Source organism: Neolamprologus brichardi, chromosome 14 (assembly GCF_056152115.1).
Source record: "Neolamprologus brichardi isolate AB-2024 chromosome 14, ASM5615211v1, whole genome shotgun sequence".
In the NCBI taxonomy this organism is placed as follows: Eukaryota; Metazoa; Chordata; class Actinopteri; order Cichliformes; family Cichlidae; genus Neolamprologus; species Neolamprologus brichardi.
Window position 1 is genome coordinate 31,678,840 of NC_142117.1, and position 18,839 is coordinate 31,697,678.

General features: G+C 38.7%; 1 protein-coding gene across 1 annotated transcript in view; it reads left to right on the forward strand.

The window, feature by feature from the left end:
• Positions 1-18,839, forward strand: part of gbe1b (glucan (1,4-alpha-), branching enzyme 1b) — a 97,934-nt gene that overhangs the window by 38,410 nt on the left and 40,685 nt on the right. Inside the window, exons 9-12 of the mRNA XM_006796601.3 lie at positions 348-475; positions 770-868; positions 12,017-12,127; positions 12,222-12,393. Of these exons, the coding sequence (XP_006796664.2) occupies positions 348-475; positions 770-868; positions 12,017-12,127; positions 12,222-12,393 (510 nt within the window). The remainder of the gene's footprint in view (positions 1-347; positions 476-769; positions 869-12,016; positions 12,128-12,221; positions 12,394-18,839) is intronic.

The window sequence follows — 18,839 nt, forward strand, 5'->3', positions numbered from 1 at the left end:
ATTTTGCCAACAAAACACATTTTTAAACATGCCAAAAAGTGAGATAAAGTGAGATCAAGAATATTCATCTGTATTTAATCTTAATAATAATTGCTCCAGAGTTTAAATCTCTGCACGTACCCTACAAGTTCTGGTAAGTGCTGCTCTTTAGTCTCTAGAGGCATTTTTATTAGTTTCTTATCCAAAGGAGCCTTCGGCCTTCATTAAGATTACATTTATTTCACAATTTTAGGACATTTTAGAAATATGTCAAGAAGAAAAAGCAAAGCGGTAGCATCAGTTTAAAAAAAAAAAATCTGTAGTTTGGGTGAAAACATGATGAGTGTTCACTGTGTGGGTGTTTACAGGCACAGGTTTCACAGGGGACTACAGTGAATACTTTGGCCTACAGGTAGATGAAGATTCTTTGGTTTACCTGATGCTTGCCAATCACGTTCTTCATACCCTTTATCCTGACTGCATCACTGTTGCCGAGGTAAAAACTGCCACACACACATCTTTGCATCCACTAACTTTGCAATGACACTGCCCAGAGCTGTTATTAATTAAAAGAACTTATTAGTTAGACATAGCTTACTTACGTATTCATTGCTGTAATTAAAAGGTAATGCAAAAGGAAATGGGGTGTCGCTCTTTCCTTTTTTTTTTGCCTGTGGTGTAGGAATTTCACCCCCCTTAACATGTGAGTTGTGGGTATTGATAAAATCTTTGTTGAAATCTGTGCCCGCAAAGCAGAAATGTGATATTAAATAATAAGACTTTCCTATAGGATGTGTCAGGGATGCCAGCTCTCTGCAGAAAAGTGGAGGAGGGAGGACTTGGTTTTGATTACCGACTGGCAATGGCTGTCCCTGACAAGTGGATTCAGGTAAGGTGATTCTAAATTGATTGAATGTATTTTTATTTATATAGCACCAAATTACAACAACAGTCACCTTGGGGTGGTTTAAAGTGTAAGGAAGGACAGTCAGATGACCCCCTAAGAGCAAGCACATGTGGTTCCTTTAAATCTATCTTTTTGTGTCCCCCTTCTGTATATTTCCTCCCTGGCCACTTTAACAGGCAACGGGCTGATATAAAGTTAGAAAACCTACAAATCATAGAGAGAAGACAAAGCTGGTCATATTGGGAAACCTTTGCGGCTTTGAGAAACAGTTGATATGGTGCCAGTTTAGCTCAGTGGATGAGCAGGCGACTACATGCCGTATGGCCGGAGAGCAGTTGGCCCTTTCCTGCATGTCTTGCTCTCTCTCTCCCCGCTTTCCTGTCTATCTTCACTGTCCCTATCCAATAAAGCCTTAAAAAAATGGTTGATTTTGTGCACTGTTGCACTTTTATGTAGGAGAGTTGATGCACCTAAAATGACAAAAAAAAAATCCCTCCAAAAAACTTGTGATATAGAAAAAATGTGAACAGCATCCAGTGCAAATGTTTAAACTCAGCATTCAAGGCAGCATTTCAAATGTTGAAATGACAAACATTTATTTTTTAAAAGCCTTCTACTGTGTATTCATTTTAAATTTAATAGCAGAAATAGCTGTGTAACTCAGAAAGTTGCCTGTAAGACTGTAGAGGTTGTGTGCTCAAAAGTACACACATACATATACACACCTGTTGGAGCTTCTCACAACTAATTAGGTTAATTAGGAACAGGTCATTAACATGATTGGGTGTAAGAAGAACATCCCACAGAGCCAGGGTTTCTCAGTTTAAAAAGAAAAAAGGCGTGAAGAAGGGTTTACTATTCAGTGAAAAACTGTGTAGGCAAAATAGTTTAATTTAAGAACAAAAAAGAAAGAATTTCTGGATTTCGTCATTTATGGTACACAATATCATTAAAAGATTAAGAGAGTAAACATGAATCTCTGTACTCGAGGGATAAGGCTGACAACCAATAATGGATGACTGTGATCTTCAAGGCCTCAGGCAGCACTGCATTAAAACATGATCCTGTTGTGGAAATTACTGCGTGGGCTTAAGAACACTTCTGAAAACAGTTGTCAGCAAACGCAGTTTGTCCCTGCATCCACGTATATAATGATTAAAATTATACCAAAAGAAAAAAAACCCACATAAACAAGACTCACAAAGAATGCCTTCTCTGGTTACAGTCCTAATGTATGATTGACTGAGACACAGTGGAACGCTACACTAGCTCTGATTACTTAAAATTTTAAATAATTTTTGGATATCATGGACACCAGAGCCTCAGGGGAAGGGGAAAGAAAAGGACCATGGCTTGTTGAGAGGAGATAGTTGCAAAACAAGCATTGGTGATGGTATAGCAATTAAGTGAACAAGGCACGGTTACTTTGCACATCTCTCATAAGGCACCATCAGTGTTGACCGATATACAGTCGAAACTCGCCTACTCGCAGTCAAGTATTTGCTGATTTTTTTTTTCGATTTTTCTTTCACACAGCATATCTGAAATATTCCCTAATTATTTTCATTAGTATGATAGTTTAAAATATATATTTAGTGTTTGAACTATTAAAATAGGTAGTTTTTTGTGCTCTGTTTAAGGAAAAAGCCTTTTTTTATTTCAAAGTATTACAATTATTATTATTATTACAATAGAAATTATATTATATAAAAAATGTATATGTTGTCTTTTTTTCGCTTCCCATTAAATACAATTTTAAATGGTTTGCATATAATTTCCTTACAGCTTATTTACATTTTACATAGCATCCTAACTTTTCTGGAGAAATGATTGTAGTAGCTGATTTCTAAAATATAAGAACCACTGTAACTGGCTAAATCCTTTCAGTGTTTACAGTAAAGCCTAAAGCCTGTGCATTATAAATACCTTCATGATAAAGGTGGCTTTGATGTTCATAAGGGTTTGTTTTGGTAACTCTCTCAAGATGGGCAACAGTCACTAAATCAACCCAGGACTGTAAGGCCTAAGGAGGATTAACTTGAGAATGAAATGTATGTTTTTATATTTCTGGTATTCTTTTTGTTATATAAAAAAACGATAACATTGAACCTAATTCTGAAATCTTTTTTTATACATAGGTTTTAAGGGTATTCAAACTGAAAAAGTTATTTTTGTTGCTTTTTCTAAAGCAGTGCAACCCTTTTTATTTTTTTCCCCCTTCTTAATCCTACCCACTGTGCAAGTGGGAAGGTCAGTATTTATCCATCCAAACACTGAGCTATGAATAAATGATGGAAGCGACACAATTGTTATTGAAAAAGAAAAGCGTTTGACTTATTCATTCATAATGACCTTTTTCTTAGATCAGTAATTTTTTAAGAGTCCTTTGCATGGATGTGTGGATTTTTTTTGTTTTCCGCGAATGAGAAGAAAAATGAGATTTAATAATGTGAAGGTCATCTAGTCACTGATCTTGGCGGAAATTTCTTCTGTGATGTTTTGTTTTTTTTCTTTTCCTAAGTGAAGCTTTAAATAGGCTGGCAGTCACCTTTACATTTCACATTATTCATTATTCACTCTGAATGTCTGTCCTTGACTTAGCTTATGATATCAAAGCAAGGTTTATTTTTCTGGCTGTATTCAGTGCTGTTTTGATTTTTCCCAAACGATTATACAAGCTTAATAGTTAAAGAGCGCCACAAGAAAGGGTTCAGCTAGAAGGTTTATCACCCATCGCTGACTGTCAAGGTAGGTAGGCTGAATAAGAGGACGCTTATTGTCATCTATAACCAAAGACAGCTGTGCTGTGAAGATGTGCAAAAAATGCATTTTTAATTCCAACAGTGGCATTCACATGACACTATGTAGGAAGTGATTGTTTGTAGTGTCTAAATCTGGACATTTATATTTTCCTCAGGTGGATCTCTGCCATTCAGGTTTCAATTGATTTTTATATTTTGCAGTGTAATTTAAGATAATCTATTTATTATTAAAGAAATTAAAAATAAAATGGGTCTTACAGAAATCTTTCTTTTCATAGTACATTTTCTTTAGTTATATATAGCAGCAGTCCACAACCCCCAGGCCACGTGGTTTTCAGGGGTTTTTTTTTATCTGTTTTTAGCGTTATTTATTTATTTATTTTTATATCATTTTTTTAATCGTTAACTCTGTTTCCCTGGGTGTTTTCCCATGTGTTGTGAATAAATCTTCTATTTTTTTGGTACCGGTACTGGTTTTATTTTTGTTTATTTTGTTAACTGCAAGACGGCCGGTCCGTGAAAATATTGTCGGACATAAACTGGTCTGTGGCGCAAAAAAGGTTGGGGACGGCTGATATATATGGTGTATATCTTTAGCTATATACTCATCGTAGAGTTTTAATAGATTGGTCTACCATGAAAGCTCTGTGTTTAACCTCCTAAGACCCGAACTCTTCCACGACATGCATTTTTAATTTCTCTTTGATATTTGGGCATATTGGGGCCGGATGAATGTAAAAACAAAGAATTACCAGATTTTTTTTTTTTTTTTACCTTATTTTTGTTTTCAAGAAAAATGAGAGCCACATATGAGGATAAAATTTTGATAGAACAGTAGCAGTATAATGTCCTCGTAAGTGGATATCAGGCCCATGTAGAGCAAAATTGAGTATTTTGGTCTAAATAACCCAAAATGTGATGTCCACATATGTGGACGCCAGGTCCTAGGAGGTTAAAGATAAAATGTGAAATGGATGAGTTGGAGGTCGAAATGAGAAGCAGTTATTTTTTCTTGATTATTAATTGCTTTGTTGTCGTGTCTTTTATTTCAATGCAATCCCACTACTAGACTGGAATTCATCAAAGATGTTAATTTCTGTTTACATTTTTATTCATCCACATTTTCTGTTTTATTTGTCATTATGACAAATATTGCACCAGATGATCATTGTTAGAGTTTGCTATCTCTGCTACACATATCTTCACTCACCACATATATGATACACACACAAAATTGAGACGAACATGCAGGTGGATGCTGGGGTGATGGCAGGGTTGAATCAGCAGGAAGTGATACAGGGCTGCAGAATCACTGAGATGTCAGAGGGAGAGAGAAGGAATTTGCAGCATAGGCAACCAAATTGGGTAAGTTTGTTTGGTATATGACATGAACAAAACCAGGCATGTTACATGTGTATGATACAGCAGAGCTTGAGCTGTCTGGGAGAACTAGGCTTTGCTCTATTTTTGTTTATGCTGCATTGAGAAAAGCCTTGTATGGACCTTTTTTCCCCTTTTTTTTGTAAAACCGTCTTCATGTTGACGCAAGAGGTTTTACTTTTTTCATTTTTGGTGAAGCTTGCCGTCAGTTATCCAATACAGCATGACGCACAGCTCTTTGCTCAGGGAAGGAAGCTCAAACAAAAAGCATGCAGAGAAAAACCTGCTGGAGGAAAGGCATTCATTAGCTTCCTGTCTGGCAGATGACGCTACAAAAGGAGCTGCGTTGTACTGTATGTCTATAGGTATTAGTCAACAGGACTTATGTACTATATATATTTAGTATGCTAATACTCTTGATTTTTTTTACTTAACGAAAGCAGCTTCATGGGTGCTTCCAATAACTTTTCATTATGGGCAAAACTGATAACTATCACAGTGTTGGGTGTTAACGACGTGTTATCATACAACACTGCTTCAGACTGGATGGAAAATTCTGGGCACCAAATATTCTCATTTCTTCCACAACAAATGCTGAAGCACCCTTTAGTTTGGCACTCCAGCCCAAACTGCCACTGTGAAAGTGCTCGATGGCCCACACTGGAAAAACATTGTTTATATCTGTTCAGCCATCAGGTATGGAAGTCCGTAACTATATAATATTGAAGCCAAGTAGCAGAAAGCACATACCCGCCCCACCATCCACCCAGAGACAAAATAAGGTTATTATGGATTTTATTAAATAATTTTCTTTTTTTAGTTTTTTTAGCCGCAGTTGGTGACAACACCAGCATCCCAATGAACATGGACAGGTTCAAGCAGCTATTTCTGCTTTGGAGCTCTGTGTGTGTGTGTGTGTGTGTGTGTGTGTGTGTGTGTGTGTGTGTGTGTCAGTCATCTGCAGGACTTGGACAACTTTACAGTACTTGGAACCAGCACGCAACTTCTAATTTATTTTCCTGACCCCATTTGTGCTTGATGACAGAATGTGTTTTGATGAAATCAGCAATTATTACTTTAGAAAATACAGTTGCAGTGAGTTTTCTCTGGGGACGTGTCTGTCTGGCAGGTTCAGCCAGTAGATGAACGTAGACTGTTTTTTAAAAGTAATGTTTTCTTTTTTTACGGGTGCACTTGAGCATTTTCAGAGAAAGTAGAGGCTTTTTTCTTCATTTGCGGAAAATGTCTGTATGCAGAATGCCTAAAGAGGTTGTCTGATTTAAAATTCATGTAAAACTGTGCCTTTTTTAAATGTATGCGCTAGCCCACACTAGAAGTTTTATTTACTCATATTTTGGTGAGAAAAAGCAAAATATAGAGAGTCTGACCTCAGCACCGCATGCATCCTCTTGCTCTATGGTTTCTTGTGTTTCTCAGTGGGGGAAGTCAACGCATCGTTAATCAAGTCTGTCTCTCACAGCAGTGGGTTTTACTCAGTAGTAGGGATGTGGAGGTAGAGGAGAGGGAGAGAGAGAGAGAGATCGTCCCAGACTTGACCTTCCTCTGTGATACTTGCAATAGGCGTGCGGCAGGCAGTGCTGTACCACCGAGGTTTCACAGGATTATCCTCAGGATGCCTCTGGAGAGGTTCTTGCTGCTTTTACTTTACAAACAATATTGCTGGCAATGCAATATTTGTTTAGATTCTTCTCCTGGTTGCAATTTTCAATTAAATTTGTTCCCTCCCTCAGGAGACTTGAAGCTGGAGGAGCAAGTGAGCAACAATTTTTTTTTTTTTTTTTTTTGTATTTCTGTGCAGGGAAGCATTCATATGAACATGCCTTGGTATAGTCAGTGGAGTGCACTCAGGGCTAGCCTTGCCTCTTCTCACAGAGTGTCAATTAGGGAGGGATTTGAATGGACTGAAGTGGAGCCTCCAGTGAGGTGTGTGTTGCAGAGAAGGAAGACGTGAAGCGCGGAGGGCAGGCATTCAGACAGACGGAGAGAGACAGACAGGCAGGAAGAAAGAGAGGGAAAGGGAGACAAAGACGCAGAGCAACAGAACCGTGAGCTTATTTATAGATTCACATGTGTGCACGAATGAATTTCTCTCAGTTCCTTGGCTGGGACCTCACGCTGTGTTTCGTCCTCAGCATGACTGATTGATATGACTCATTTACTTGGCTGCACAAGGCTGTTAGGACCAACAGACTGTGAAAAATTAAGATATCCTAATGAGAGGACCAGATAAGGCGCGCAGCACAAGTTTGGATGATTCGATCTGATTATCACCATAAAATGCTGTCACTCCTAATGGATAATGTTACAAAAGCCCTTTAATTTAACAAGCACCCTTCCCTCCAGCTACAGTGGATTGAGATGTAATTGAAACAATTAGAGGCGACAGAGGTAGAGGGCTCCATGGTTGCAGCTCGGATAAAAGAAGGTGACACGGAGAATTCTCCAGCAGCCCTCTGCTTCTCTCAGCTGTTCAACTCGAATGACCTCTGAGTCAATTGTTCCAATTCTTGTTTCTGTTCCTCCATTTATTTTAATTGAATGAAAATATCAGTCCGCACACCTCTGTCCTTATTAGTTTCAGGGGGAAAAATCTATTTCTAGTCCACATACTTTGCTCTGCCCATCACAGCAGAAACACTTTCAATTACAATGACTTAATAAAATTCAGGCTGCCAGAAAGCAAAGATGTTGCTCAGCCTGTTTATGTAAACATGTCAGCGATTTCTTTGCCAGCCTTAAAAGGGTGCCCACTCTGTCTGACCCCTTCTGCCAGTGTCACACTCTGCTTGCCTGCTTTAATGACAGCACCATTTCAGGTTCGTCCTGCTTTATTTTATTAGCTAATTGCACTCTGAGGCCACCCTTGTGTGGTGTTAACTGGCGGTCCAGGATTTCTTTAGCGAGGGCTTTTGCAGGAAAACTGTGAGGTGAGCTAACAAGTGTTTTGTCAGCCGATGAGACATTTCTGTGGGCAGAAAAGTTCATTAATTTTCAAAACAGGGAACATATAAAGATGGGATGAAATTAGCTTGATCCACTGGATTGAGAACTGCACACCTTTGTTCCCTTTTCACCTCTGGGGGCGGCACTGTATGTGCAAAGAGAGGATGTGCCCATAGCAACGCAAAGTCAAACACACTTTCAGCAAATGTGATTGCAGAGAGAGCAGAGGCAGGATGCTCAGGCCAGCCACAAAATGTAAAACAAGAGCTTTAGACTCACATTCCCCACCAAGTCCTTGCCAGCACTATGTGATGGTGGAAGAGAGCCTCTTGAATCAGTCACAGCATGTCTGTGACAGTGAGATGACCTCATCCTGCGCCGCAAGATTTTTTTTTTTTTAATTTTATTTTTGGCTCTGCCTAATTAATCTGGGCACTCTGGTTGGCTCCTGACAGCAGGCTTGTAAAGTAAGATTTGTGCACTGCTCATTATCATTGATGAAGTGGAGTGTCAGTGGTGCCAGGAAGCTCGGCTGGTCGGGGCTGATGTGGGTGAGCTGGTGGTAGAGAAGTCGTCAACCCATTCACTTCTGTCTCTGCTCCGACAGTCCCACTCCCAGATTAATTGCTCCCAGACCACTTTTGTGGTTGAATTGAATTGTAATGATTCATAAGGAAGTGTAAAATGTCTGATTGTACGTGGATGTGGAGGCAACTAGGATGATCTCTGGGGCATATCCTGTAGATTCGGTTCTCGAGCTGTGATACTCGAGCTGGAGGTGAACAAAAAGATGCCAATCTTTTAGAAGATTTTCATTTAGCTGATGTTTAGTGTGTAATTTATAGTTGAATTTATCTGCGTGTTGTGTTATTAGATCAAACCGTTCTCCCTAACAAGACACTTTGAATTAAATTAATGGTTTGTATTTAATAAAACAAATTTATACTCACCTCAATGTGTGATATGTTTTTCTTAGCTTGACTTCCACTTGACCCTGAAATGACTGTTTGCCTTACAATTATTATTACCATTATGTTTTCCATTATAAAGCCATTTATTTTGTGACATTATTTTACAAATAGAACTGGGATTTAAAAAAACAAGAAAAACTTACTTACTTTGATTCTAAATGTTACCTTTTAAATATTATGATGGAAGTTCATTATTCAAGACCAAAGAGTACCGTAGTTTTCAGACTATAAGGCGCATTAAGCGAAACATAACAGTCAGATAAGTCGAACTTTATTCAACTCATTCACAACAACTCTCAACATTGTTGTAACACATAAAATAGAGAACATTACACTGACTTTTTCAGTTCATTCCTCTTCCACAAATCCATCAAATTCTTCATCTTCAGTGTCTGGGATTAACAGTTGGGCGATTTCGGCATCACGCGTGCCCGGATCCCTCTTGTGATTATCCGAGTAAGTCTCGTTGCTGTTACTTAGCTGTTCAACGATGATTCCGGCCTTCGCGAAAGCTCGGACGACACTTGAGACTGATACCTTAGCCCAGGCGTCCACAATCCATTGGCAGATAGTGGCTTAACTTGCCCGCTTCGTAAGCATGTCTCTTAACAGGTGCCTTTTTGGGGTCCTTTTACACACACCATAATATTATGTTGAAGCACAGTACGTATCACTCCGCGAGGCTCCTGACTACGGTCAGTGTTGGGAAGGTTACTTTTAAAATGTATTCCATTACAGAATACAGAATACATGCCCCAAAATGTATTCTGTAACGTATTCCGTTACGTTACTCAATGAGAGTAACGTATTCTGAATACTTTGGATTACTTAATATATTATCATGCTGTTTACAACTACATGAATGTACAATTGCTGTGATTTATTACTGTTACTGAAGGTCCGCGGCTCCGAACCATAGTAAAGGGACCTCTGGCTAATACGGTGGGTTCTGTGTCGGGCTTGTAGCCGAAAAATAGCTTTACTTTGTTGTCTGCGTCAACTTTGCTAGCGAGAGACAGAGAGAGGAGTTGAAAGGCTGCTCCAACGGAACTTATTGTTTTGGAGGAAAACACGAACACGGTGTACGGTCGAGTCTTAATAGCTTACTTACAGCTGGGCTCATCAGGCTCTCTTCTTGGCTGCAGTGGTTATTATTATATTTACATGCTTCCAGCTCCCGTTTTTGCTCAATGACAGCTCGTACTTTTCCTTTTTCTCCCTCCCTCGCTCACAGACACATAACGTGTATGGCAGTCCATTTGCCCTGCAGCACGGACTACACTGCCTATGATGCTACATTCTTTAGAGCTATACCGGTAGCATTCTGCCTATTAGCTTAGCACAACAACAACAAAAAGGCCTCTCTCACCCAGGAAACACACAGAGAGAGAGCGTCACCCTGTAACCATGGCAACCGTAACGCTGCCACCTGGAACAACAGAACGTAGCTGTCAAACAAAACCCAAACAGGCCTGACCCGCCACAATATGAAACAGGGAAGTACCGCCGTGTAATCCATTTATTTCAACAAAGTAACTGTATTCTAAATACCACCTTTTTAAACGGTAACTGTAACTGAATACAGTTACTCATATTTTGTATTTTAAATACGTAACGGCGGTACATGTATTCCATTACTCCCCAACACTGACTACGGTAGCCATAATGCTCCGACAATCCATCAAGCGGTGCGGGTTCATAGCTTACCAAAGTCGTACTAAAACATTTTTAATGCATAAGGCGCACCGGATTATAAGGTCCAATTTTTGAGAAAATGAAAGGATTTTAAGTGCACCTTATAGTCTGAAAAGTAAGGTAGTTTAAGAGCCAAAAGTACTAAACAGAAACTCTAAATAAACTACTATTAACTAATTTGTTTTGTCATCTTTAATATACATTGATCAGTGGGAAGCTTAGGTGGTAAAAATCTTAGATATTGTTTGTAACTGTAAGTGACTTTTAGATGTGCTATTTGCTCAGTTTTGCGGCTGACCTCAATCCAGAGAGTAGTGGACAAGGCTTAGCTCGAGGATCAAGGCAAGTCACGAGCAGTTAAAACATCTGAGAATTTGTAGTACATGTAGATAATAAGCACCTCACTGAGGTTTTCTGGTAGCACTGGCAATGACTAATATGGCCACACAAGGCTAAGGTGAGGAGAAGTGAATGTGAACAGATGGTGATATATAGAGCGGGATAGCCTCTATTTAGGTGGACCAGCCAGTTCATCTCAGACATATTGATCGGCACAATTTACTCTCTTTACTCCGAGGATTATGGCTCTGTAGAGTAATATAAAGGTTTCCTGACATGTCAATCAGCTGTCACTGCCAATTCCACAGAGCAGACCTCAGCCTGTCACTGAAATGGGTTTTCCAACTCCCCCACCAGTCAGACAGGCTGTATGTCTATTGCCAAGGGTTCTTGGAGGGCACTTTTAGAAATGATAATGTTACTGTAGCGTTCTAGCATTTCTTATTTATTAAACCCACTCTCTGCCAACTGCAGTACATATAATTATTTCTGCTCTACTATTATTTGTTAATGGGATGGCAATTACAGCCAGTTAGTACGACTGTATAGCAACATTCTGTGGGAGGATAGGCTTTGGGAGCATGTTTTGGTGACCCCCATGTTTGCTTCTGACCTCTGTAAATGACTCCTTTGGCAGAAAGTGTGCATGTAGGCAGGCCAGCAGAGGGGCATTGATTCCATGTTTGGATTTATTGTTGAATCCCTCAGTTTGGATGAGAGGCTCTGACCTTGCCCATCTCAGGTGGAGAGAGCTGATGCCTTACTACCCATGGGCTGTAGTGAAGTTATTAAAAACTCCATTACCACCATTCAAAGATAGACATAACTCACAGTGCGGATATAGAGATGTCAAAACAGAGATTGATCTGAGAGAGAAGTGTAACCCAGAGAAAACTCAGGAAAGGAAGAAGGACTGAACTGAAACACTGAGCTTTAGGCATCAGTCAGGGCCAGAACAGCTCTCTCAGCTACACATCTATCACACCCTTTTTCAATAACCCGTCTCTGTCACTGTTTAGATCCTGAAGGAGTTAAAGGATGAGGACTGGAACATAGGCAATATCGTCCACACACTGACCAACAGGCGATACGGAGAGAAGTGCATAGCTTATGCCGAAAGTCACGATCAGGTAAACTTTTCTACAACGTCTTGTGTTGTGCCAGTGAAGTCTGCATGAGTTCAGCGTGAACTTGTGAATAATGAAACACGGACTGCCTTTGTAGGCTCTGGTTGGCGATAAGAGCCTGGCCTTCTGGCTGATGGACAAGGAGATGTACACCAACATGAGCTCCCTGATCCCCATGACAGCCATCATAGACCGTGGCATGCAGCTGCATAAGATGATCCGCCTCATCACTCATGGCCTGGGTGGAGAAGGCTACCTCAACTTCATGGGTGAGTCACCATGCTAATCCATAAAATCTAACATTTCATGGCTTTTATATGCCAGATTTATATTTTAAGCAGGCTTTAAGGAATATTGCATTGAACTTGTTATCTTTAACAAGATTCTTTTTCGTGTCATGTAGTATAGTTCTGTTATTTTTATTGTACTTTTTTTATAACAATCATAGCAAATTCAAACCTTTAAAATCTTCAAATATCCCTTGCCGTTTATTCAAACATGACAGCTTAAAGATTTCTAATATGCTTTGCAGGTAATATGAGAGTGAGTTTGCATAACTAAATACAATATGTATGTCATATAAATTCTCATTTTTACATAACATAAAATAAAACAGACTACATGACATCTTGCTATTTGATTAGGCAATATTGTTAGATAATCATGCCACATAACAACATGGCTCAGCTAACATTGAAATGCTGAACAGTCAAGAGGTGATGAAGGTCATGATTGTGAGGCAGCACCCCTCTGTTTGGCTCATTTTTTATTAAAACGGCGAGGAGAATCATTTCAGATCCCCCTCATGCACTGCATTTTTCCTGAATTTGAACTTCTTCCCTCAGGCAGACACAACAATCCCTTCGTGTTCACCGAACAGATATAAATACGCATTTATTCTCCTGTCCATCCAAGTGTTACGCAGGCAACAAGCAGTAAGAGGCTTTAGGATAAATATTTAATTGATAAGGTTATCCCTACCTAGTGCTGTTATTACTCTAGCTACAGTTATTTTCTGTATACCCTTGTAGCATACTGTGCTTTTTTTGTTTGAGCGTGAAATAGAAAATAAATAAATAAATAAATTCTTTTTACCATTTTCAATAATGAAAAATGCAAATTCATCAAGGCTAAAAATAACTCGATGAATTTTTCATTCGGGGAAAGTGCTCATTTATATGGTTTCTGATTTCTTTCATGGAGCTTAAGTAGCTTGCTGCCAATAAGTCAAGGCCGATGATAAGCATCAAAGGGCCATTTTGAAGTGGGGCTGACATCGCTTTGCTGACTTGATCATAAAATACAGGGCAAAAGCCGTCAAACAGGTCCCCTCCCCTTTGCTCAAATGGAGTCAGTTCTCAGTCATTGTTGAAATGCTCTTCATTTTCGACTCATCGTGTGAGCCAGGGGCATGACTTTGTCAAGGCCTGCTGGTAAAGATAATAAAGTGATAATTAATGATGATGGAAGTTGACCTTGGTTCAAAGGAAAGGATTTCCTTGAACGTGCCACTCACTAGCTTAATGTAAATACTGCTTATACTTGTGATCCAAAGCATTTTAGCTCCACCTGGTGACCAGGTGCTCAGGTCAAACAATAAAACAATTCCTGTGCTGACCATTTGAATTTGTTGTCAATCCCTGTTCACCAAGATGTCCAATTTTTACCTCGGGAAAAGACTGTCGAGTTCTGATAAGTGGATTGATGTGCTTGTTGAAAAGAAGCACAGTCAAAACAGCTGTTCTCAATGGACAATCATAACAGGGCAGTCCATAATGATTAGGATGTCAGAAAAGACAACTGAAGGACAGTTGATAGTAATTATATCTGATTCTCTGGCTAAAGTATAGCTCAGAGGCACTCGTTGCTGCACTCTTGGCGCTTGTCTCGCATGGATTTCGCTGCCACATTTACTTTCAACCACTCTGGCAGTTTCAGAATCACGGCGAGTTGATGAGACAAAACAATACTTGAAAAGTCGATTTGACAGTGATTTCATTAACTCAATCACTCTTTTGTGGCAAATACTACAAAATTTGCTCACTCGCCATCCCCGCCTAAACCCACCCACGGAGCAATTTTCCATTGATTAGAGGTCAGAACGGTGCATCGATGTGTGGACTCAAAGTGGGTTAAATTTTAGTTCAAAAGGGAAAGTTTAGCAGACATCGAAATCACACCTAGCTGTTGTGTGAACACAATTTCAACAGCTTTACACTGAAACACTGTTGCCTCACAGCAACAAGGTTGTGGGTTCAAATTAGATAAATAGTAATAATAATAATGAATAATAATGGATTGCATTTATATAGCGCTTTTCGAGACCCTCAAAGCGCTTTACAATTCCACTATTCATTCACTCTCACATTCACACACTGGTGGAGGCAAGCTACAGTTGTAGCCACAGCTGCCCTGGGGCAGACTGACAGAAGCGAGGCTTCCTTATCGCGCCATCGGCCCCTCTGGCCAATGGCGCGCTATATATATAGATAGATATAGAGAGATGGATATTAACCCTTTCATGCATGAATTTTGACAACATCAATCACGATTTATGATTTTTTTTTTTTAACTTCATTTTTTTTAAAATGTAATTTTCAAAGAGTTCTTTACAATGTCCACTTAGGTGGACCACATCACCTTAGCAGTGGATGGCGGGGTATGAAGTGGCACATGAGTGTCCAATGTAGTGGTTTATGTGCAAGTATACCATCAACACTGACACAAATACAAGAAAACAACCTTTGAATAGCTGCCCACTGTAGTGACCACTATGTGTTAAAGGGTTACTGTTATTTATTGTTTTTTAACTCCTGAACAGTTGGTGTGGAGCGCCCATTATTTTGTTGTACATGTACAATAACAATAAATTATTCAAAGAATAATTTATATTCAAAGGATTTTACAACAGTTTAGGAGTTAGAGATGCTTTTTATACACAGACCTCTGTTTTCAGAGGCTCAAAAGTAATTCAACAAACTTACAGTGTTTTAAGTATAAGGACTGGATTTAATCCTTGAATGAAAGTCTGCCCTAAGTCTAGAACCCATTGACTTCACCAAATGCTGTGTTTTCTCCTTTGAGATCCTCTAATAAGCCTTAACTGCAGTCACCTTCAGTTCCTGATCTTTTGTTTGTGTTTGCTGCATATTTGGCTGAGATCAGGTGACTGACTTGGTTATTGAAAAATATCCAATTTCTCCTTGAGAAACTCAAGGCAAAGAAATACTGTGGGCCATTGTCCATTTGTACTAAGAAGCACCATGCAGTCAGTTTTGTTGCACTTGGCTGAATCTGAGCCAGGACTTCAACGGTCAAGAAATTGACTCTCAGATACAAATCATTACTAAAAATTGCTATCGGATTAGATGGACTCATTTGCAACAGTATCGATTTGAACAGCACAGTCTTTGCCTCCTTCAGCTGATACACAGCTTCACACAGCACCTGCATTCAGGCAGGTACGTGGCTCTTCCACTCAGTAGCAGCAGAAGTAGTTTACATTCACTGACACTTAACAATGCTTTAGAAGGAATTTTGAGAAGTCAGTGAAGCTCCCAGTTCATTGTGGTACTAAAGAGCTTTCATATATTTGCACTACGTCAGTTAACTTAAAAAATAGTGTCGTCATTTAAGTTATTGTTTGTATTGTTCTAATAAAAATAAAATGAATAATGCCTCTTAATTTTTGGTATGTATGGTATAGAGTATTTTCCTGGGTATCAGTATTGCACTTGTACTGATGAATGTAAGATTTCTGCTACTTCAGCAGTCCCATCATCAATAAGCAATGGTGACCCAGTTCTGCTGGCAGCCATACAGCCCATGCCGGCACACTGCTTCCTCCATGTTTGACAGATGATCCAGTATGAGTCAAATCATGACTTTTTCCTTTCCTTCTCCATATTTTTCTCTTCCCATCATTCTAGTTAATCTGGGTTTCATCTTTACAAGGCATTTTTTCAGAACTGTGCAGGCTCTTTTAGAGATTTTTTGGTGAACTTTAAATTGGACTTCTTAAGCACCTTGTTGTAAACCGACTGTATTTTCATTCATGAAAACATCTCTTGTTTTCAAAGATAGACTTACCACCTGAGAGTGTTCTTGAGTGGGCTAGATATTGTGAAGGGTGATTTCTCAACCATTGAAATAAATCTATCGCCATGCACTTTAGTTGTTTTCATTGGTCTTTCTGGCCTTTTTGTGTTGCATATTATTATCATTCATAATAATGTACCTTATTACATCAAAATTAGTTTTTAGCTTATATTGAAAGTTCCAGTGGAAAGCTACCAGATACAAGTTTAACACCGTGAATCGACTTAAGGTATTTGAGATGACATGCCAATATTAAGGGAACTGGAATTTCATTTGTGTTAAAAGTGGCACGCCAGAAAATCATAATCTCAAGCAAATAATCTCATATTACAGGCATAGATATTCGTTGTGTTGCACACAATTAAATTAATCACTGTTGATAGATAATTTGACAAACTTCATTTTCCAAATTGTTATAATTGTTGCTATAAAATTGGTGCAACTTTGATTTCATTTGTCATGCTAATCTGTCAGCCACAGAGGTTGTAGCATTACTGCTTTGAAAGTGACCAAGCACAATAGAGGATGTTTTTTGGGGGAGGTTTTTTGGTTTTTTGCTTTATTTTGTTTGTTTTTTTTAACCAACCAAGCAAGTGGAATTCCTCTTGAAGGGTTGAGCTGTATGCGGCTGTGTTAATCTGCTGTACCACTTGCCAACCAGACAATCTGCCCTGTGTGACTGCTTCTTTGTGAGCTTGGCTGCTGAGTTTCACGCATGCATATTGTTAAATCTACCTGGAATTTAATTGTACAAGTTCCAAAGAATACTCTCACCTGTGAAAGGAAATTATTTTCTTGTGACTATGTTTTCTTTTGACACAAATGTCAGTCCATAGAACAGATCTCACCTGGCCATAAAACTGCTTACAGCCCACCTGACGAAATAGTTTTCATTATCTGAAAATGGGGAACTGTAATTCCTAATTATTTAACCCCTTGATTTGAACCTGAAAGTCTACACTTCACACATTATTAATTTTTAAAAATAAATAATGTATGGTAAGTAATTGTTTACATAGGCATACATAAATTACAAAAACCTATTAACCTAACTGTATATGTCCATAACAGAATTACTTTCACCAGCACTGGCTCACACTAGTTGGATGGTCTATTGGTCCAATTAACCCCACACAGGGAGTCAATTTCATTGTCACATAATTGCATTACAATTGCTCAAAAGGTAACGAGTCCAGAAATCCTTTTGACAGGAATTTTCAGAAATGTTCGAAAACACAAAGCTAGCATGGCTATATCTGTTTTGACTGTGTCCCAGAAGCTACACCTATAACATTGAGCCGTAATAAATTTTATATGGATGATTAAAAACAAGAAAATGTGCTTATAGAATGAGGAAAGAAATGGCTGTAGACATCAAAACAGTCACCAGACAGTAAACAAGTTTTATTTATTTACTTTTTTTTTCCTCTGTGGCATTTTAACATAGATATTGGCATTTGAAGCTCTGTATAAATCCGTCATGAACGTTAGCCACATCTTCAACTGAAAACAGTCGAGCTGAATTAATGATACACAAGTCATTATTTTCTTGTCCTCTATATTGATTACATTATGCAAACATTTACAGTGTATGTTGGAATAAAATTACTCTAGCCCTAGACTAAAAATGACAATCTTAATAATTGAAGTCACAAGTTTGCAAACCTGGAGTTCAGTCAGTAAATCAACATTGAAGGTGAAGGTTAGAATTGGATATAAATATAGCTAAACCAGTCTTCTGTTCATAAGAGGCGGATGTGACTGTGGACTGAAAAAGAAAATAGTTTAGGAGACTTATTACTGAGATCTGACGGTTTTCATAAAGGCAGGAGGTTCAAGAGTATTTTCAAAGAAGGTTGAAAGTCATCCACATTTAAATGACCTGTATATAAGTGGAGCTACCATGTACAATAGTATTTTGAGTATTCTCAACCCGGCAAAAGGCTTCAGAAGAGTCATTTGCATATATGCACATGCTCAAAGATAAAAATGAAATCTCCCTATTGAAAATTGTTAGTTATTTGATTTTCTAAATTTAGAGTTTGCAGAATTAGACAAGTGAGACAAACCCAGAATTCAAACTTAAATGTAAACCGTTCTGTCAAGTCGAGACAATCCAGTCAAGTAAAGCTCAGTGGTTTGAAGAGCAGATATATGAAAGAAGGCCAGTATAAAGGAAGCAGAGAAAGAAATATTGTTCTCTTTTGAAAACTGCTGTCAGGCTGACTAAAATAATTCTGCTATCATATTATGATAAGTAATAGTGGGTGAAAGTGTTTTCAAAAGAACATAAAATGAGGGAGCTGATGAAACTTTTTTTTTCAAGTCTACAAAAACACAAGACGCTGAAGTTGATTATTAAGAACTTTTCCAAGTTCAGACCAGCAGACGAGTGGTAGAAAATGCTGGGGACAAAAAATATCAAGTAAATCTGAGATGACACACCGTGTCAATGGATCAATGATGGCAGAGTCATTTAGCCAGTGCTGAGCAAGAGCAAATTGTTTGAGCAAGCAAATCAATTTGAAGTGCCTAGACTAGAAAAACCCATTTATTTACTCATGACCAAAAGCAAACACTACACAGCAAGAGGACAAAGGGAGCATCCGCATTTGAG